This window comes from Ambystoma mexicanum, chromosome 7q (assembly GCF_040938575.1).
Source record: "Ambystoma mexicanum isolate Mex_15411 chromosome 7q, UKY_AmexF1_1, whole genome shotgun sequence".
Classification (NCBI taxonomy): domain Eukaryota; kingdom Metazoa; phylum Chordata; class Amphibia; order Caudata; family Ambystomatidae; genus Ambystoma; species Ambystoma mexicanum.
This window is the reverse complement of record NC_090941.1, coordinates 171,026,445-171,048,058: the sequence shown is the minus strand read 5'-3', so window position 1 is coordinate 171,048,058 and position 21,614 is coordinate 171,026,445. Positions and strand designations below refer to the sequence as shown.

The 21,614-nt window shown below is 47.9% G+C and overlaps 1 protein-coding gene across 9 annotated transcripts in view; it reads right to left on the bottom strand.

Moving 5' to 3' along the window:
* The window catches only part of DOCK9 (dedicator of cytokinesis 9), a 2,709,375-nt gene that overhangs the window by 436,311 nt on the left and 2,251,450 nt on the right, over positions 1–21,614 (bottom strand). For all 9 annotated transcript variants that reach the window (XM_069639825.1, XM_069639823.1, XM_069639827.1 and 6 more), the window contains one exon: positions 3,709–3,766. In XM_069639825.1, coding sequence (XP_069495926.1) covers positions 3,709–3,766 — 58 coding nt within the window. The remainder of the gene's footprint in view (positions 1–3,708; positions 3,767–21,614) is intronic.

Sequence of the window (21,614 nt, the reverse complement as noted above, 5' to 3'; positions counted from 1 at the left end):
TCACCTCAGCATCATTCCGATAGCTCCGTGGTAGCCTGGCGAGACAGTGGTTTTCCAAGCCACTCAGCCTATCTGACAGGCCTCCCATTCACCTTCCGCTGGGCCCAGCACCTGTCCTGACCAAGCAGAGGGGAAGGGTGCTTCACCCCGCTCCTCGCAAACTAGCCCTCGTATTGTGGTTCCTGAGCAGGTCACTCTGAAACACTTCAACCTATCTCAGGCTAACCTGGAGATCATCCAGGGCACCAGAAGCAATGCTATCAGAAGCCAATATAAGAGCAAATGGTCTAGATTCTGTCATTGGCCTGACTCCAAGGAGATCGACCCCCCCTTAGGTGCACATTGGAAGACGTGCTCTACTTTTTGGCACACCTCGCCCACTCCGGAGTGGAGGTGGATACATGCCGCACCTATCTGGCACCATAGGATCCTACAGGAATTCAGGGGAGGCTCTTTTTTCCTCCTCTAACCTGCTAGTCAGGCGACATCTGACGGGCCTCCACTGACTCTACCCGTCAATAAAGAAGCCACACCCTGTGTGGGACCTCAATGTAGTGTTGGGCGCCTTGGCGCACAAGCCGTTCTAGTAAATGGCGTCTGCGGACATCAGGCTGGTCACTCTAAAGACAGCTCTACTCGTAGGCCTCATCTCTGCTCACAGAGTCAGCGAAAAAACAGGCTCTGGTAGCATCTGACCCCATTACCACTTTCACAGGGATAAGGTGGTCCTCAGGATGCATCCTGCGTTCCTACCCAAGGTGTCCTCCTCCTTCCACCTAAACGAGGAGATAGTCTTACCCACCTTCTTGGCCAGCCCCAAGGATGAGCCTTAGAGGGTCTTGCACCGTCTGGATGTGAGACGCGCTCTGAAATACTACCTGGACACGACCAAGTAATTTCAAAGGTCGGATACTCTCTTTATCACCTTCGGTGGCTCAAGGCCTGGTTATCAAGCTTCCAAGACCTCCATAGCATGGTGGATGGTCGCGGCCATCAAGGAGGCCTATGAGGGGCAGCACAGGCCAGTTCCGGCCAATCTGCATGCCCATGCGGTCAGAGCCAAAGCCACAGACATTGTGTTCCAACAGCATGTACCGTGGCAAGTCATCAGCAAGGCGGCCACCTGGGACACCCCATCTGCTTTTTCTAAGCACTACTGTTTGGACGCTGCCTCTAGATCAGACGTGGTTTTCGGAAGGTGGTTCTAAGAAACCTGTTTGCTTAAGGAGGGTATCCTCTCCATCCTAGGGCTATACTCAGTTGTAATCGCCCATACAGTATGGAGGAAAGGGGACGGGACATAAGAGTAATTAATAGTTACTCACTGTAGTGAATAACGTACTGTTAGTCCATAGTCCCCTTTCCTCCATACGTCCCACCATCCTCCCCCTAATAATACTGGTGTCATTAGGCAATGTTGTATATTGTCGATGCGTCAATAGGGACTGAGGAGTGGAGCCGGTGTGCAGAGTAAGGTGAGTGCATGCCCCCAGGGCCGCGCCCCCGCATGCCTCTGAATTTACAGGGGGAGAAGATTTTTCTGGTGAAAAAGGTTCCATCTCCCGTCCCTCGCAAGGAACACCCATACAGTATGGAGGAAAGGGGACTATGGACTAAGAGCACGTTAGTCACTACGGTGAGTAACTATTAATTTCTTCACCATCACCTCTCACCAATCCACTGACGGCAAGAACTCACACATCCAAGCAGGAGCTAACCCGTTACCCCAACTTCTTGATCTAACTAAACAGCCTCCCACAGCACTACCAGCTTCTACGTTGCATTCTCTCCTTTTGTCCTTTCTCCCCGTTTTCTCTTCCTTCCTCCTCTCGTCCATCCACTGCACCTTTCCCATCTCTCTCATATTTCCTTTCAATGCCCTCTTAATTTTTCACATCTTTCCTCCTCCCATTTCCCCTTCTCTGCTGCTTTTCCTTCTCCCTTCCTTTTCCATTCTCTTCCCGGCCCCACTCCTCTACCTCTTTTCTTTATCGTACTTCATTTGCCTCCTCATATTTCTTTTATCCCTTTCCACTTATCTTTGATCCTGCCTGCCTTTCCCTTCTCCCCCTTTACACCCCATCTCCTTTCGTTTTCCACTATTTCCTTTGCCTCCTCTCTTTCAGTTCATTCTTTCATTTTCTTCCCTGCACCTACAGTTAGGCTTCTTTTCCCCTTCTCTTCCCTTTCCGTATTCTTGCCTTCCTGTTCTTTCTTCTTTGCCTCCTTTATTTTGCTTACCCTCTTCTCTGATCCTCTCCATCCCCTTTTATTCTCATCCTTTTCTTTTGCTCCTACCCTTTAGACCACACCAGTGCAATTTTACATGTTCTTCTTTAGGCCACGCCCATCAAGTCTTCGACTACGCCCGTCAGGCGAGCCACGCACCCACATGGGACACTCACCCCTGGCCCCCCATCTCAATTTCTTACCCAACTTAAAGCACTGGGGCAAGGAGGAGGACAAGATCCCAGGGGAGCAACGAGGCAAGAACAAGGAGAAGAAAGTGCAGGGAGGACAACAGACCTCCTCAGGCTGCCAGACTGGCAAAAAGCGAAAAGGTAAAGAGCACAATGAGTGACGCACAAAGCTCGGTCGGGTTAGCATTTTATGGAGGCGGCACAGGAACAAGGCTCCAATGGGTGTTGTACTAGCAATGCTGCAACGACTTACTGTGCATGCCTCATGCCAAGCTAGACGTTCCTCTCGCAAAGGCCGGCTCTGCAAGACTGCAGCACCCATGGATATGAAGCTTGGCCGCCAGGAGGGCCTGCAACGCAACCCGACAGGCGCCACTCTGGGTATCTGTGCGGGGTACGTAAGGCATACTCATGCACCAGAGTACCCACTGGAGGTGCACAGCGACGACACATGACAGCGTCGCTTGCACAGGGCAGGAGACAATTGCTGTAAATGCCATGGGGGAGATAGGCAGTGTTATGTGTGAACAGTGTATTGCCCTTTTAATATGATGTGTCCCTCCCAAGTGTATTGCCCTTTTAAGATGGGCCATGACTGTGTTATGGCCCAACCGAATAAAAGGAGCAACTGCAGGCACATGCAACAGAAGGGATGCAGACTCCAACAATGGAAGTCCTTTTGCCTCTGTCCCTCACTTTGGGCATACAGGCCTACACAGTGCGATCACGGTCCACTAGCCTGGTGTTCTGTGTCCAGCCCAGGCACCCACCATCCAGAATGCTGCCGCATCCAAGGTGCCCCTGGCACTCAGGCCGTACCCCCATGGCCTACCCTGTAACACCAGTAAGTCCGGGTGACCCCGGCAATCCCAAAATGGTGCTGGGCCCCCAGCACCTGTGAGGCCGGCTGCGTGACCGCCGCCGGCCCGACTATAAGCGGGTCTGTAAAGAAAGGCAGCTCAGCACACCGACAGGCTCAGCCGTTAAAAAGGAGGATCAATCACTACATAGCTGGATAGAACATGAAATCACACATGCTTTCTAACAGAACTCATTATTGGCAGAATTATTATGAAACTCATGATCATTCATTTAAACCGCAGAGGCATACAAACTTTACAATTCATGCTTTGCTCGTTTCATGCCCAGTGTTTCCATTTACAATGCCAACCACATATCCTGCTTCTCCACACCACTTCCACACTTTCTTTTCTGTTAACAATGTTTTCACCGCATAGGTGGCAAATGCACCAACACCAAAAAGAAAATAATAAAATGCAAGACTTACCTTTTCGAGTGAGATATTCCGCTACCAGCGCTGCTACGTGGACGTAACACATGGCTGCCTAAAATGAGAACATTGTCAAGATCAGTGTTCTGCTTGCTTTCTCTGTCAAGAGTCATTTTATATTTTAACAAGACGATGCAACATTGAAATGCCTCAAGCGATGACAGATACAAAAAGGCTGCACAATTGCTATTACGATAAAAAAAAAAATAACTACCGAGTAATGCTAATTCTCCCAAGGCATGTTCTCAACAAGGATTTAAATTATTGTGTATGTTACGCTTTCACTCTCGAGCCATTTGCCCAAAAGATAAGGCATCATGAAATTACAGACTACTGTACGTTTACAGACAGCAACTCATGGTCACACTAGCATTACTTGTTCTGCTCACCTAAAAAGTTCTGGCTTGTATACATGTTCTCTAAACAGAAAGATGGTCCTGAGAACCGAAGAGATGGAAGGGATGCCAGGATTTATTTCAGCCCTCTAATGTGGTGCAAGAACCTTCACTTTACTTACACTTGTTATTTAATTAAAACTGTGTTTGAAGATTTGTCCTTCAATTCGTATCCAAGTGCTATATAAACATTTCATAAAATAGACAAGTTAAGAGAAGCCAAATAGGAAAACAGGTTTTTTTTTTTTACAAAAAGTTCGGAACAGGGACAAACAATGCTGGTTTACATCTCGAAGGATAGGGTAGGCCCTCCAAGCTTCTGGAACTGCACTCGAGAAGAGGCAGCCTCCAAGCAGTGCTGCCTCCTGTCTATTCATCAACGTTGAGAAAAGAAGATGCAGAGCACCTTACTCTCTTCCATATTAACAAAGGACACCACTGAATCAGCTGCATTAAAAAAAAACATGTTGAAAGCTGGTATGTTTTGATCTTTAGTGTCAAAACGAAAGGGTACTGCATGTTATACTAGCCATAAAAATAAATGCATCCATTTATTATAAATGTTCTAAGAGTGGGCGCAATTCTTCTAGAGAGCAGTTAGGAGCAACAGGACTTGTGAATCTGGCACCGTCTTATTACAATACTTGTCAGCGATTTTGAAAAATCCTAAAGCTGTTGCTTAGAATGAATGTTAAACAAAATAAAGCAAGATATTCAAGACAGACCACATTTACCTGTGAATAAAGTGAAGGGAGGCCTGGTTACATGCCTGAAGGAAGAACCCTCCCTGCCCCCCAACCCCAGACATGTTATCTGTAGTAATTTATCAGTGGACAAACCGCTGCAACTGCAGTGGCTTCAAACGTTCTTTTATGTGTTGTATATTGTCTCAAACAGTAAATTATTCGTGAAATATTCATGAAACTGAAAGGCAATAACAGACATTGGAGGATGAGAGTTGGAGGCCCATGATAAATGCTTATACATGTACGTGTATTTTAATGTATGATATCACAGCATTGCCTATCAAATATTTACATATTAGATAAATCATTATTTTAAAATGTTAGTTGCTTAATTGCAGTGCTGAAAACTAAACTGAGAATTCTGAATGGAACACGTTACTTACCTGTAACTCCTGTTCTCTAGCATGGGTCTGTCATGGATTCACATGATCATGAATATTCCCTGTCGTCAGGCTGGGAAATACTCCGTAAAATAAAAAAAGCAGTTTCGCTTTAGCCTCAAAAAGACATTTCTAATCTATAACCAATCATTGTCCTTTGGGTCATACTGCCCCCCTACGATGACAGTCGTCTCCGAGGGCTGTATCAAGGTCCTTGCTGTTCTCTTGATCTTCCTTCTTCCTGCGCTCTTTGATGGTGGCTCTTCTGGAAGTGGGTGGGAGGCAGCAGCAACAATAGTGTGTGGGTGCCCCAAAATCTTCATATGGGCTCGGCTGCGTATGTCCAATGCAGCCCTGTACTCAGAGGCAGTGTGGGGAGCCGCCCACTCAACCTGGGCCACATCTGCCAGGTGTGGCCAGGGAGTCCAGGTGGGCCACCTGCCAGGGGAAAGGTGGCCCCTTGATTTAAAATCAGCCCAATGAGGGCTAAAGACACTTTGGGCGACATAAGCAATGGGGAGAGAGGCACTCCCAAGGGAATGAGAAGGCGTCCCCCAGATTACTTGTCTGAGGATACCTGCTGGCAAGCACTCTACACTTGCCATTGGCAGCCGTCGCAAAGAGGTTGATTTGAGGGGTTCCCCACCCTTTGAAGAGACGAGACACTTGCGCTTGCTGAAGCTCTCATTCATGGCAGGACTGCAACTGCCCGCTGAGAGAGTCTGCAATGGCGTTCTGGATGCTTGCCAGGTGAAATGAGACGAGAAACATGTGTTGAACAATGGCCCAATGCCACAGATTCTGTGCCTACTTGGAGAGAGCGGGGCAGAGCTTTCCACCCTGCTTCCTGAAGTAAAACACAGTGGTGGTGTTATCCGTGAAGACAGGCAGCACCTTACCCTGGAGCTGAGGCTTAAAAGACTTAAGGGCCCAGAAGACTGCCCGCCAGGATGTGGCCAGGGAGTCCAGGTGGGCCACCTGCCAGGGGAAAGGTGGCCCCTTTATTTAAAATCAGCCCAATGAGGGCTAAAGACACTTTGGGCGACCTAAGCAATGGGGAGCGTCAGTAACTGGAGGTGCCTGGGGCCCAGCGATGATGGAGCTACCTGGGGGGCAGCAGTGTTTGTTTAAGGCACTCCCATGCCTATTAGGGGAGAGCCACATTATAGGCCTGGGCAGCGGCGGTGTCAGGAGCCAAGCAGAGCACCTCTAACCCTATTGAAGGGTTCAACAGACCTGCCAACGCTCTGCTCGCGCTCCCAACAGTCTCTTTTTTTTTCTAGGCACGAGGGTCCCTTACTCTAACCTTCTGGTCCCCGGAGCGGTGCTCGCGCCGTAGATCCTTTCTTTAATCCCCCCGACAAGGGGGTTACACACAGGTCCAAAACTGACTAAGAGTTGAGAAGTCTTTCGAAAGTCCATCGTGCGTGCAACATAGAACTTCAGGGCATGCGCAATGTCCAGCGAATGCAATGACCTTTCAGCGGGTGAAGAAGGATTTGCAAAGAACCAACGGCTCGTTTAGATGAAAATCGGATGCTACCTTTGGAATAAACGAAGGATGAGTTTGCAGAACCACCTAAGCTGAGTGGAACGACAAATATGGAGATTTACAGGAGGGAGCCTGCAGTTTCCCGAACCGCCTGCCTGAAGTGATCGCCACCAGCAAGGTGGTCTTCCATGACCAAAACTTCATGTATAGGTTTGAACGGAGACCCCATTAGTTTAAATTTAAACAGTACCACATTTAGCTCCCAAGCCAGGGCCTGTGCCTTCACCAGAGGGAATGTTCTGAAGAGGCCCTTGAGGAGCTCTTTAACAAGCCTATGCGACCACAGGGAGAGTTTGCCTGAAGCCTGGGTGTACCAGGATATGGCAGCCAAATAGACCTTGATAGATGCATGGGCAAGGCCAGCCTCGGCCAGCGAGAGTAGGTACGGGAGAAGCTGTGGCGCCATCACGCACAGCTCTTCTGTGGCTGTGTCGTGGTGCAAGATTGACCCTCCTCCTCTGGAGAGGAGGTCTGGAAGTGGAGGCAGTTTGATGGCTGGAACCACCAATAGATGGAGAAGGTCTGAGGACCAGATGTGCCTGGGCCATGCCGGTGCAAAGAGCATCATCTTGCTTGATCACTCATAGCAACCGCGGAATTGGCGGGAAAGCGTACAGAAGAGGCACTCCCAAGGGAATGAGAAGGCGTCCCCCAGATTACTTGTCCGAGGATACCTGCTGGCAAGCACTTTACACTTGCCATTGGCAGCCGTCGCAAAGAGGTTGATTTGAGGGGTTCCCCACCCTTTGAAGAGACGAGGCACTTGCGCTTGCTGAAGCTCTCATTCATTACTGCAACTCCCCGCTGAGAGAGTCTGCAATGGCGTTCTGGATGCTTGCCGGGTGAAATGAGACGAGAAACATGTGTTGAACAATGGCCCAATGCCACAGATTCTGTGCCTACTTGGAGAGAGCGGGGCAGAGCTTTCCACCCTGCTTCCTGAAGTAAAACACAGTGGTGGTGTTATCCGTGAAGACAGGCAGCACCTTCCCCTGGAGCTGAGGCTTAAAAGACTTAAGGGCCCAGAAGACTGCCCGCAGTTCTAGAATGTTGATGTGCAACCACTTCTCTTTCGGGAGCCAGAGTCCTCTGGCGTCAGAATGCCCTGTGTGGGGCCCCCAAACCTCCAGGGAGATGTCGACCGTGACCGTCGCCTGATATGCAGGGATTTGAAAGGGAGCACCATGCGAGAGATGAGGGCGAAATGACATCCATTGCAAGGCCTGACAGAATGCCCTATTGAGGGCGATTTTGTCAGTCCATGTGCCGGTGACTTGCTCCCATCTGGCATCCAATGTACCGGACTGTAGCAACCGAAGCCATCGCTAGCCGTTGGAACTTTCCCAGGATAACCTTCACCCTCGCTTCCGAGGGAGTCACTACACTTGTGTGTCGATGCAAGCACCCAAGAATAGTGTGTTCCGAGATGGCACTACGCAGGTCTTCCGATAGTTTATTGAGAATCTCAGAGAATGCAGGGTCTGGATTGTTTCCGCGGTGTGCTGGATTGCCAGCATGCAAGAGCGGGATCGGATGAGCCAATCGTCCAGATAAGGATAGATGTGCTGCCACCGGGGCCAAGTATTTGGTGAAGACCCTTGCAGCCAATTTTAGGCCAAAGGGCAGGGCCTTGAACTGGTAATGGTGCCCTTGATCGACAAAACACAAAAACCTTTGGTGTTTGAGATGAATGGGGATGTGAAAATAAACATCGAGGGTCGCCAGGAAATCTCCTTCCTCCAGTTGGTGTAACATATCGGTCCCGCGTCCGCAGTGCCCATTTGGATTTCGTCAGGCGGAGAACGCTTTCGTGTTTCCAACGCTGGAGGTTGCCTTGGAGACGCTGGGGACGCGACACGCGGCTCCGTACCGTGTCACGTGTCAGGTCAGCTGATCGCGGCACGTTAGGGTCCGCCCACCAGCAACACAGTTATAACGCTACTCGCAGGAGATGAACGCTGCTTCTAATTAGCGTTTACTTACCTACTTTCATCTGAATCATCGTCTATCTTTGTGTATCGAACTTCGGAATTCCATTTGACTCTGCTACTCGTCTCTCCCTTGACTTTGGCAAATCGGAACCGGTCTCCTTACCGGTGACTTTTTCATACCTCTGCAGCATCCCGTGGATCCCTCGTTTACAGTTTCCCATGGATCCATCTTCCGCTCTCTCGTGGCGTGCTCATACTCGCAGTTTACAGCACGTTACTTCAACACCACTCGTGCTGGGTGAGTTGCATCAGGCGAGGAGTTCGGGCCTGAAATACAAGATAACAATCAGGTGAGCCTTGCCCATTCCCTGTTTCTCATTTCGTAAACATTCTGCTCCTACCGAAGGGGGATTAGAAAAGTGTGTCCTTCTCACCTCCTGAAACTTTCTCCTTGACTCAAGAGGACCTTGACCTTCATAGAGACTTCTACTGTGTGGAACTGTGTTTGTTTTCTCCACTGGACCCTAGTGCACTTGGACGCTATCCTGTTTAGTGCACCATCCCGGCTCTAGCTGCGTGCCGCTTGCCGTCCGGGGTATTTTCCTGTACTAACAATCCTGTTTGTTGTTTTCTCCTGTCGTTGTCTTCCTTACTTTGAAACCATCCTACTCCCCCTAGGGTAAGCTTCTACTGATGACTACGATTATTACTTTGTATTAATTAAGGGATATCTGGGTAATTGCTGTTTCTGTTCTACTTTCCTTAGTTGGTGGCTATCTTGAGAAACATCCTTTATACTCCATCCCTGGGGTTTCAGGTAGATAACATCTAGAACAGGATAACAATTCACTACCCTTTTTCCGGGTTGACTAACGTGTTCCTTTTTTCCTTACAGCCCTGTTATAGCGGTGTGGGTATCTCCGCTCTTTTGAGTAATCCATCACTCTGTCTGTTACATCCACAGCAAAGTGATATATTGCCTAAAAGAGGTCCTCAAGTTGAGGAGACCCGGTTCTGAGTGTATCCTTGTTTGGAGACACACAGCTTGGGTTGAACTATATTCCGGAGCAGCTCCCTCTTATCTGCGGATTCGAGGTCGAGCAACGCCCCGGCCTGTTCAGCTATTGGTGAGTTACAGAATTAGAAGCCATGGATCCTGCGGAAGCAATGGCTCAGATGCTGCAAGTTGTTGCAGATTTGAGGGCCGAAATGTCTTCCATGAAGGACAATTTCCAACAGCGCATTGATGCCATCCATTCCTTGGCTGCTTCCGGGCAACAGGGGGCAGAGGCATCAGGAGCTACTGCATCTGGTTCCGGGTTTCCTCCGACCAGGCTAGAGGCTACTCCAATAGTGCTTTCAGCGCAATTCCCTTTGGCTCCACCTGAACGGTTTTTGGGTGACCCAAAACATTACAGGACATTTGTCAACCAATGCAAACTGCATTTCTTGTGTCGTCCTACTTCTTTCACCACTTTTACTACCAAGGCTAAATTAATTTTGTCCCATTTGGGAGGCACCACCGCTGCCTGGGCGAATCCCCTATTGGAGGCTAACAGTCATGTGCTATACAACTGTGATGCCCTGTTGACCACCATGAGCAGGGTTTTTGGCACCCGATATACTTCTCAAGCTTCAGATTTGGAGATGCTCAAACTGAGACAAGGCTCCTCTTCCCTAGTGGCTTATCTAGCCCGTTTTAATCAGTTAGCAGCCGAAACCGATTGGCCGGAGGAAAAGAAATCTGCTGTTTTTTATCAGGGCCTTTCTGATGAGTTGAAAGATACTCTGTCAACGGTTCCTATTGTCCCAACCGCATTTGGAGAACTCCTGGACATGGTTCTCCAAATAGACGCTCGCAGAGCCGAACGGAAGGGTGAGAAAAGACCCAACGTTGTTTCCTGCTTTCAGAGGTCCCTACGGCAGTCGTCCCTATACCAGAACCTATGCAAATAGGAGCCGTTCGAGGGCCTCTTACTCCTGCCCAGAGGGAACACCACCATAGTCATAATCTATGTATGTATTGTGGCTCTTCCGAACATCTCCTTCCTGATTGTACTAAGAAACCCAAAAAGAAGGTGGGAAACACCAGATCCCGACAGTAGTTGGAGTCCCTAAGTCGGGAAGGTTAGCCTTGGACTCTCGTCTTTATCAACAGACAGAATTATTTCATCTGTCTGTGTCATTTTCGGTGGCTGCAGGCCTTACATTTCCTGTTACGGTGACGCTAGACTCAGGGGCCACCAGAAATTATATCGATCAACAATTTGCCATGATCTCTGGAATTTAGCTGGTAAACAAAAAACACCCAGAATCCGTCAGTGCGGTTGATGGTTCTGCATTGATATCTGGTCTAGTTACCCAGCAAACCGTTCCCATTTCCATGTGCACATCGGAAGGTCATTCCGAGGAGATCGTTTTTGATGTTATCACGGCTCCGGCATACAAGGTCATCCTTGGCATTCCTTGGTTACGATTGCATAATCCTGTAATAGATTGGGTTTTGGGTTCGATTCAGTTTCCATCTTCCTTTTGCAACAATACCTGTCTTTCCACTCTTGGTATCGTGTCTGAGGTTCCTAGTCAGACACTCTACACTATTCCTGCGTGCTTAGGGGCGATTACACTCACATCGGTTTCGGCTATTCCCAGTGAATACGCCAAATTCCAAGATGTTTTTGATAAAGGAAGGGCATAGTCCTTGCCCCCCCACCGGATTTATGACTGCCCCATAGATCTTGTTCCCGGAGCAAAAATCCCTTCAGGTCGTGTGTATTATCTGTCCTTAAAAGAAGATCCGGTCTTGAAGGATTATCTTGACAAAGCGCTTGCCATGGGATTTATATGTCCTTCCAAATCACCTGCGGCCTCTCCGTTATTCTTTGTGCCCAAAAAAGAGGGCGATTTACACCCGTGCATCGATTACAGGGCATTGAATGAAGTAACGGTAAAAAACCAGTACCCATTACCTCTCATTTCAGTTTTGGTTGACCAATTGGGTAACTCTAAAATTTTCACCAAACTCGATCTTCGAGGTGCCTACAATCTTGTCCGTATCCGAAGTGGTGATGAATGGAAAACGGCATTCAAAACACGTTTTGGTCTGTTCCAATACCTGGTGATGCCGTTCGTTCTTTGTAACGCCCCGGCTACATTCCAGGCGTTCATGAACAACGTATTTCATGATATACAAGACCAATATGTGGTAGTCTACCTCAACGATATTCTCATCTGTTCTGAGTCCATGCATGAACATGTACAGCATGTGTTTAATGTTCTACAAAGATTGAGAGATAACCATCTGTATGTAAAAGCTGAGAAATGTGTATTTCATACCACAGAAGTGGAATTTCTGGGTTTTGATATTACCGACCGAGGCATCAGGATGAGTTCGTCCAAGGTAAAGGCGGTATTGGAATGGCCTATCCCGAAGACGGTGAAATCATTACAATCCTTTTTAGAGTTTGCTCATTTTTACCGCCGCTTTATCCACTCTTTTTCCGCCATTGCTGCGCCCCTTACAGCTCTGACTAGCTCCAAAGCCACGTTTCTGTGGACTCCTGCTGCACATACGGCCTTTGAACTGCTAAAGGAGGCTTTTACTTCAGCCCCGGTTTTGCAGCATCCGAATCCAGAATTGCCATTCATTGTGGAGGCTGATGCCTCAGGTTATGCCCTCGGTGCTGTATTGTCACAGTCTTGTCCACATTCGAGAGAAACGCACCCTGTCGCCTTTTACCCCCGTAAATTGTCCAGTTTTGAAAGAAACTATCCTATCACGGAAAGGGAGCTTTTGGCCATCAAAGACGCTTTCATGGAATGGAGACATCTCCTGGGGGCCAGACACGTTGTCACCGTTTATTCCGACCACAGAAGTCTCCTTGCTTTCAAATCTATGAAATGTCTCACTGCTTGCCAAGCTCGTTGGCACTTGTTTTTCTCTCAATTCAATTTTATCATCACCTACCGACCAGCCCGTCTACATGTTCCCGCAGATGCTTTGTCAAGACAAACTGCTACGGTCCAACATCCAGTGAAAGACGCCAGACCTCTCTTATCTGACAACGTTGTTTGGGGATGTTCTGTTCAGCCCTCATTGCGCTCCATCATTACGAATTGGGTAGCTACTAACCCAGCGGAGGTTGACTCTTTCGATCTCGTTATTCATGATGATTTGCCATTCAGTCAAGGCCGTGTATTTGTGCCACCTGGTAGGACTCGGCTGCATGCTTTACAATGGGCTCACGATTCCGTTGTCGCAGCACATCCAGGTCATCAGAAGACGCTGGAGTCACTTCGGCGTTGGTCATGGTGGCCTTCGATGTCTCGAGATGTCATGGACTACATTTCGACCTGTGCGGTATGTGCTCAGTGCAAACAGTCACGGTCCAAACCCATGGGCCTTCTCCAACCACTTCCTGTTCCTTATAAAACGTGGCAGATGCTGTCAATGGATTTTGTGGTGGAGCTACCGGCAATCAATGGACTTGACACCATCCTGGTGGTCATCGACTACTTTACTAAGTATGCCATTTTCATTCCTTGCTCTGGATTGCCGTCAGCTCCCGCTTTGGCCACACTCTTTGCTGCTCATGTGTTCAGACGTTTCGGACTCCCATCCGTCATTGTGACGGACAGAGGGCCCCAGTTCACTTCCAAATTTTGGAAGGCTCTTACCTCGTCTCTTAAAATCGAAGACCGGTTTTCTTCTGCCTTCCACCCACAGACTGATGGACAGACAGAACGTCTTAATTCAACCATGGAACAGTACCTAAGGTGCTTATGTCTCCAATTCCGGTGCACATGGCTCACTGGCTTGCCCCAAGCCGAATTTGCTTACAATAATTCCTTGCACTCGGCTGCTGGTTCGTCTCCATTTTTTACCTTGCATGGTTTTCACCCCCGGTCGTTGCCACTTGACCCAACTTTACCTGCAAGCAGTCCGGCTGCTTTTCCCTGTGTAAGAGATATGGACCAGATACATCGGGATGTACGTTTGCATCTTCTTCGCGCCTAGGCTAGGGCTAAAAAGTATGCAGACGTGCACAGGTCCCCAGCCCTTACTTACCTGCCTGGTATGAAGGTTTGGTTGTCTATGCGGAACCTGAGGATTCCAGGGAAGAAGTTCTTGCTACCAAAGTTTGTGGATCCTTACCCTATTACGTCTATTGTCAATCCTGCGGCAGTCCGCCTATCCCTGTCTCCCTCATAGAAAGTCCATCCGGTGTTTCATGTTCGCTCATAAAACCGTACCTTGCTGGCACCCGGTTGTTGCGTCGACCGGCGCCTGTCATGGTCGATGGGGAGGAAGAGTTTGAGGTCTCTGCTATCCTGGATGTCCGATGTTCCAGGGGCAGGCCATTCTATCTGGTGGATTGGAAAGGGTATGGGTCTGAGGACCGGACTTGGGAACCCTTGAGCCATATCCACTCACCTGTCTTGCTGCAGGCTTTTCATGCTGCCAGGGGGTTGCCCTGGCCTTCGGGGGCAGATACTGTAACATATCGGTCCCGCGTCCGCAGTGCCCGTTTGGATTTCGGCAGGCGGAGCACGCTTCCATGTTTCCAACGCTGGAGGTTGCCTTGGAGACGCGACGCGCGGCTCCGTACCGTGTCACGTGTCAGGCCAGCTGATCGCGGCACGTTAGGGTCCGTCCACCGGCAACACAGTTATAACGCTACTCGCAGGAGGTGAACGCTGCTACTAATTAGTGTTTACTTACCTACTTTCATCTGAATCCTCGTCTATCTTTGTGTATCGAACTTCGGAATTCCATTTGAGTCTGCTACTCGTCTCTCCCTTGAATTTGGCGAATCGGAACCAGTCTCCTTACCGATGACTTTCTTACCTCTGCAGCATCCCGTGGATCCCTCGGTTACAGTTTCCCATGTATCCAGCTTCCGCTCTCTCGTGACGTGCTCATACTCGCAGCTTACAGCACGTTACTTCAACACCACTCGTGCTGGGTGAGTTGCATCAGGCGGGGAGTTCCTGCCTGGAATACGAGATAACAATCAGGTGAGCCTTGCCCATTCCCTGTTTCTCATTTCGTAGACATTCTGCTCCTACCTCAGGGGGATTAGAAAAGTGTTGTGTCCTTCTCACCTCCTGGAACTTTCTCCTTGACTCAAGAGGAACTTGACCTTCATAGAGACTTATACTGTGTCGAACTATGTGTTTGTTTTCTCCACTGGACCCTAGTGCACTTGGACGCTCTCCTGGTTAGTGCACCATCCCGGCTCTAGTTGCGTGCCGCTTGCCGTCCGGGGTATTTTCCTGTAATAACAAACCTGTTTGTTGTTTTCTCCTGTAGTTGTCTTCCTTACTTTGACCATCCTACTCCCCCTAGGGTAAGCTTCTACTGATGACTACGATTATTACTTTGTATTAATTAAGGGATATCTGGGTAATTGCTTTTTCTGTTCTACTTTCCTTAGTTGGTGGCTATCTTGAGAAACATCCTTTATACTCCATCCTTCGGGTTTCAGGTAGATAACATCTAGAACAGGATAATAATTCACTACCCTTTTTCCGGGTTGACTGACGTGCTCCTTTTTTCCTTACGGCCCTGTTATAGCGGTGTGGGTATCTCCGTTCTTTTGAGTAATCCATCACTCTGTCTGGTACATCCACAGCAAAGTGGTATATTGCCTAAAAGAGGTCCTCAAGTTGAGGAGAACCGGTTCTGAGTGTATCCTTGTTTGGAGACACACAGCTTGGGTTGAACTATATTACGGAGCAGCTCCCTCTTATCTGCGGATTCGAGGTCGAGCAACGCCCCGGCCTGTTCAGCTATTGGTGAGTTACAGTTGGTTGAGCACGTGCTGCAACATGAGCATCCTGAACTTTTGGGATTTGAAGAAGTTGTTGAGGCACCGCAAATCTAGAATCGGTCTCCACCCTCCTGACTTCTTCTGTACCAGAAAGTGTCTGGAGTACACTGAGGGACTGGTTCTATCGCACCTTTGCTTAACCTGACTTGAACCTCCTTTAGCAGCTCTGCCACATGCAGCTCTTGTCGCGAAGCAGGAGGAATGTAAGGGCATTTGTTCTGGAATTCCAGAGCGTGGCCCTGTTGAAGTACATCAAGCACCCTCTTGTCTGTGAAGCTCTTTCTCCACTGATCAACAAATTGGGATAACCGGCCACCCACTGGGGTGCAGAAGTGGGGGCATGGGTCCTGGGCCAGTTCAGGCTTGCTTCAGCATCTGTGTACTGGCTGGGGGGCGAGGACGACGCTGGCTGCCACTTCCACAGGTCTGGGAGCATCCCCTATAACCCTCCTGGGTGGCGTAATGGGGGCATTTGATGATAGGGGAGGTAAAACCTTAGAATGACCTTGAGACTCTCCCATTAGAGTAGCAAAAGGACGGCCTTCCCTGCCGGAGAGTGCCTAAAGAACATGCCATCTCAGTGTCAGTCTTTATGGCATGCAGTGTCTCCTCGACTGCCTTTCCAAAGAGGTTGTCACCATCAAAAGGCATATTGACTACCTTTAACTGCACATCCGTGCAGAGGTTGGTGGCTTTGAGCCAACCCTGGAAGTGTAGGGTCACACAATTACACTCAATCACGGTCTATAGAGAAAGTGGTTTTACTAAACAGATTTTAATATGTAAAAACATTTCATCAAAGCAGTAGAGCAGTACAAAACTTTTTTAATATGTTGATAGTAATCTCCAACATACAGAGGAAATTCAGTTTTATCACTTCCAGCAATTAAAACACAGTATCAAGTGTATAAGTCACAACAAAAGAAACATATAAGGCATTTTACATTAGATAATGCCAATGTACTTAGATTTTTCTAGTGCTATATCTGCACGTCAGTGTATGAATACTTTAATGGCCACTCAGGTGCCAGCGAATAGAAAAATCCAGTAGCTTGTACTGTGAACACGCGACACTTAAATTATAAAGGCACCTCTGAGCGAGGGGTCCTTTCTAAGGATCTAAAACTTAGTGTAGACATATGACATTGTATAATGTCTAAAGTTTTTAACACAGTCTATGGCAACCATTCTACACATAGATCTAAAAACACATGAGTCCTGCTCATGCTATATCAGAGTCGACCGGTTTCATAACCATATCTCATTCTAGTTATCTTCGTCAGGACTTTGTTTGATAAGGTCTTGATTGCCTGTTCTGGGAACGCTGTCTTGCGCCCTTACGTGTCTGTTCCTATTCCTATAGGGTATGGATCAAAGAGAGACAGAAAAAGGAATGGTTACTTAATGTACCATTCAAATTCTCGAATTGTATACTGCTATACCTCTATTACTAATTATAGGTGTATCATTTGATATCACTAGGCTTACTTATTCAAAAGGACAACTAAATGTGTCCAAAAATGCCTATTCTTACATAAAACGTCGAAGGGAAAGGTAAAGGGGTGTGGGAGTAATAAACAACAGGCACGAGGAAACTCCATAGCCTAGACCAAATAGTCTATAGGTAGAAAAGGGTGAAAAAGGGGGTGAAAGAATCCCCTAATAGCCCATTTTATCTTTGTGTGTGATCTTACCACACTTTACTGTGGACCATCACTGCTCAGAAAGCATCTTGGAAAAGAGCGCGCCAGTTAGCTCATTGCCTATTTCAGCATTGGCTTATATACAATCTGTAAATAAGCTATATACACTTCTCACGGGATGGTATAGACATCTTTGAAACTAAGTACAACAGCGGGCGTGCAAAGTTTCCTAGACCACGGTGCGACTAAGTACATGCATTATTCTTAACAAAGCAGCACTTGTTTCATTAGCTTTACATATATAACACCTATCGTCTTGATTATGCAGCGTTGTGTCTGCGCAATGTTTCTAAGTTATGGACACCTTTAAAAACGAAAACAGCAACAAACGTGCAGAAGCATTCAAATGGACCATAATTGAAAAAATTAACATTCCTAACCATCCCGTGAGAAGTGTATATAGCTTATGAACACCAACGGTTGTTTTTGTGTCAAAAATAATGCATGGATTTAATAATATTTTTCGTGTATACTAATAGCGCTTTTGCCTATTATTTACAGATTGTATATAAGCCAATGCTGAAATAGGCAATGAGCTAACTGGCGCGCTCTTTTCCAAGATGCTTTCTGAGCAGTGATGGTCCACAGTAAAGTGTGGTAAGATCACACACAAAGATAAAATGGGCTATTAGGGGATTCTTTCACCCCCTTTTTCACCCTTTTCTACCTATAGACTATTTGGTCTAGGCTATGGAGTTTCCTCGTGCCTGTTGTTTATTACTCCCCCACCCCTTTACCTTTCCCTTACCTTTCCCTTCGACGTTTTATGTAAGAATAGGCATTTTTGGACACATTTAGTTGTCCTTTTGAATAAGTAAGCCTAGTGATATCAAATGATACACCTATAATTAGTAATAGAGGTATAGCAGTATACAATTCGAGAATTTGAATGGTACATTAAGTAACCATTCCTTTTTCTGTCTCTCTTTGATCCATACCCTATAGGAATAGGAACAGACACGTAAGGGCGCAAGACAGCGTTCCCAGAACAGGCAATCAAGACCTTATCAAACAAAGTCCTGACGAAGATAACTAGAATGAGATATGGTTATGAAACCGGTCGACTCTGATATAGCATGAGCAGGACTCATGTGTTTTTAGATCTATGTGTAGAATGGTTGCCATAGACTGTGTTAAAAACTTTAGACATTATACAATGTCATATGTCTACACTAAGTTTTAGATCCTTAGAAAGGACCCCTCGCTCAGAGGTGCCTTTATAATTTAAGTGTCGCGTGTTCACAGTACAAGCTACTGGATTTTTCTATTCGCTGGCACCTGAGTGGCCATTAAAGTATTCATACACTGACGTGCAGATATAGCACTAGAAAAATCTAAGTACATTGGCATTATCTAATGTAAAATGCCTTATATGTTTCTTTTGTTGTGACTTATACACTTGATACTGTGTTTTAATTGCTGGAAGTGATAAAACTGAATTTCCTCTGTATGTTGGAGATTACTATCAACATATTAAAAAAGTTTTGTACTGCTCTACTGCTTTGATGAAATGTTTTTACATATTAAAATCTGTTTAGTAAAACCACTTTCTCTATAGACCGTGATTGAGTGTGATGATAAATTTAAAAATTCCCGGTAAGAATGGAAATAAAAACCTTAGTATAGGTATAAATAGACTTACCCTTGGTGTTTTAGGGTCACACAATTACCCATCTGGCGAAAGCCGGAATCTGCGATTTTGAGGGTTAAGGTGATCGCCTGGTCGGAGGCCCCCTCCCCTTCCTGGAACAGTGTCTCTGCTTTCTATTCTGGGAGGAAGTTGAGGATGGGCCCTAACTTGTACCATAACTCTGTGTCGTACCTTTAGATAATGGTGAGGGCGTTGGCGGCCTTGATTGTTGATACTGCCGTAGTGGTAATGCACTTCCCTGTTGCATCCAGCTTTTCACCTCCTTGGTCCGGAGGAACCATGGAAGAAGTGTTGAAGTATCTCTTTCCAGCGGTTGCCGAGACCACCAAGTCTGGCGAGGGCTGGGATCTGAGGCACTTAAGGGAGTCCAGGACCCGGTACTTCTTTTCTAAGAGTTTCCTTTTCGCAGGAGTGGTATTAGGGGCCTTGACGAACAAGCCATCCTTCCAAATGTCATCCAACAGGGGAACTAAATGATGGTCTTCCTGGATGATTCCCGTTGTTTGAAACGCTCCCCCGGCACTGGGTTGAAATGTTTGCAGCTGTTACGCTCACCTGGTCTCTGCGGGGACGTTGGAGCATGGTTGGAGCCCTCCCAGGACTTGGCTCCCTTGGATCGACTCTCTCCCCCAGCTGCTGCGAAATTGAAGGTTCGGGATGCTGGCACTGTCCCTGAGAGAAGAGGAGAGGCAGTGAGAATGGCGTGGTGGTGTCGTGGTCCCCCTCGACCCTTTCGTGCCAGAATTAAGTGAGCAAGAGTTTACCCATGCAAGCCTGCATGTTTTAATGTAAGGATGAGCTCTCCGTCCTGCTTTCTCTCAGCAGGAGTGCTGTGGATGGACCTAGTTGTGTCAATGGTCCTTAGCGTGGTGGCCCAGACCGGCTGCGACCAATTCCGCTTTGAAGGTAGGTGTTTTATAACGATTATTGTCCGTATCTTTTGTGGTGATTTCCCCCAATGATTATTGTCCGTAACGTTATATTGTCCTTTCCTCTCCCTGTAGGTATGAAGATGTCCCACGAGCACGTGGAGATGGAAGAGAGTCCAATCCGGGGAACCTACAAGAGGTAAGTGGACTTTCCGGACGATGCGCGAAGTTCGTGGGTTGCGCTGCCCAGTGTTTAAATTTTATGCAATTGCTAACCTTGTGCTTTCTGTCTCCCTTGCAGGTGCAGCCGATCAGTGTTTAAAGGCAAGCGTCCTCCGAACTCTTGCCGGCTGCCGGTTGAAGGATCCGTGAGGATGCTGCATCGGAAGATGACTCAGTGTGGATGGGAGTTTGGGACAGGTAAGGATGCCGGGCGTCGCCAGAGGTAGATTCGAGGAGACAGGTAATATATGTTATGTTATTTATAACGCGCTTAATACCCAGAGGTTTCTAAGTGCAGACCCGGGCAACGAACCTGTGGTGCTCCGTGTCGCCTTTCTTCCAAAGCGAGCACGTTGCCACTGAGCTATCCTCCCGAGACCAAGGCGTGCGACCGCTGCAGAGTTGGAAGCAGGTAGCAGTGCTTCCAGCGTTGGCGTGGCTGAACTCAGGTAAGATGCGTGCAGTAGCTGCAGGGCTTGAAGCGGACAGCAGTGGTTCCAACGATAACAGGTAAGGATCTGTAGACGGCGGTAAGCATTACGCTGCTTCCAGCAGACTAACGTGAAGCGCCAGCATGCGGGTGGTGCTGGCTTATATAGCCTGGCCCAAGCCTCTCCCTTTAGGCCCCCCCTTGTGGCCCCACATTGTCACTCCCCCTGTCTTCTGCACGTGCTTCCATTGCTTTGGTAGGGCCACGCCCGGCCTAGGCTCACGTGCTTTGAGCATACTGTGTGCAGAGCACACTTTGAAATGAGCTTGGTGCCAGAGGCGCCAGGACTGGGTCCATTGGGACCCTGCAGGTTATAAAGTTAAAGGCCCTTGACCAGTGGCCATGCCAGCAGCCCTAGAGATCATGGAGTGGAAGGACCCAATCTCATCCAGGGTAGAGGCCCTGGAGGGCGCATCGATGTCCGGCGCTTCCCCATTTGCAGAAACGTAGTCATCGAAGTAATCTGTGCCTTACGTAACTATTGTGTCAGTATCAGTGCCAGTGTCTGCCTGAGCTACATCCTCAATCAAAGAGGGCAGTGCAGCCGGCAATGATCGAGGGATCACAGGGGCCGGAGGAGGTGGCATCGGATGAGACCGAGGAGGGCTTGGAGTACTGGTAAAGTTTTGGATTTGACTAAGGCCTCTCCTCTCAACAGCCTAACACCCACACATGCTATCAACCCTCCCTGCACCACTAACGACCAACCACAACAAGTATCCACATCAACCTCATTATCCACCTTGCCATGCTCTACATTATATAGAAACTACAGACTTAGCTCTAGATTTTTACGACAACACTTCGCCCCTATCATCCATGACACTACCGCACTAACCATCACCTCGAACCCAACTGCCTCACATTCATCTGAACCTAGTCAGGGATTACCCATTGGTAAACAGAACAATATTTCACCTAAAAGCGGCCCTCATCAATGCCAGATCCTTACTGGCACACGCACTAGATATCGAGGACCTTATATGATTACTCAACCTCAATCTCATTGCTATTACAGAGACTTGGCTTCACACAGCATCAGGTCCCTCTCTTGTCCTTGCCATTTTTCGACAACTACTTTATCATCCGAACAGATAGAGATGCCAACATCTCCAAAGGAGGAGGCATTGC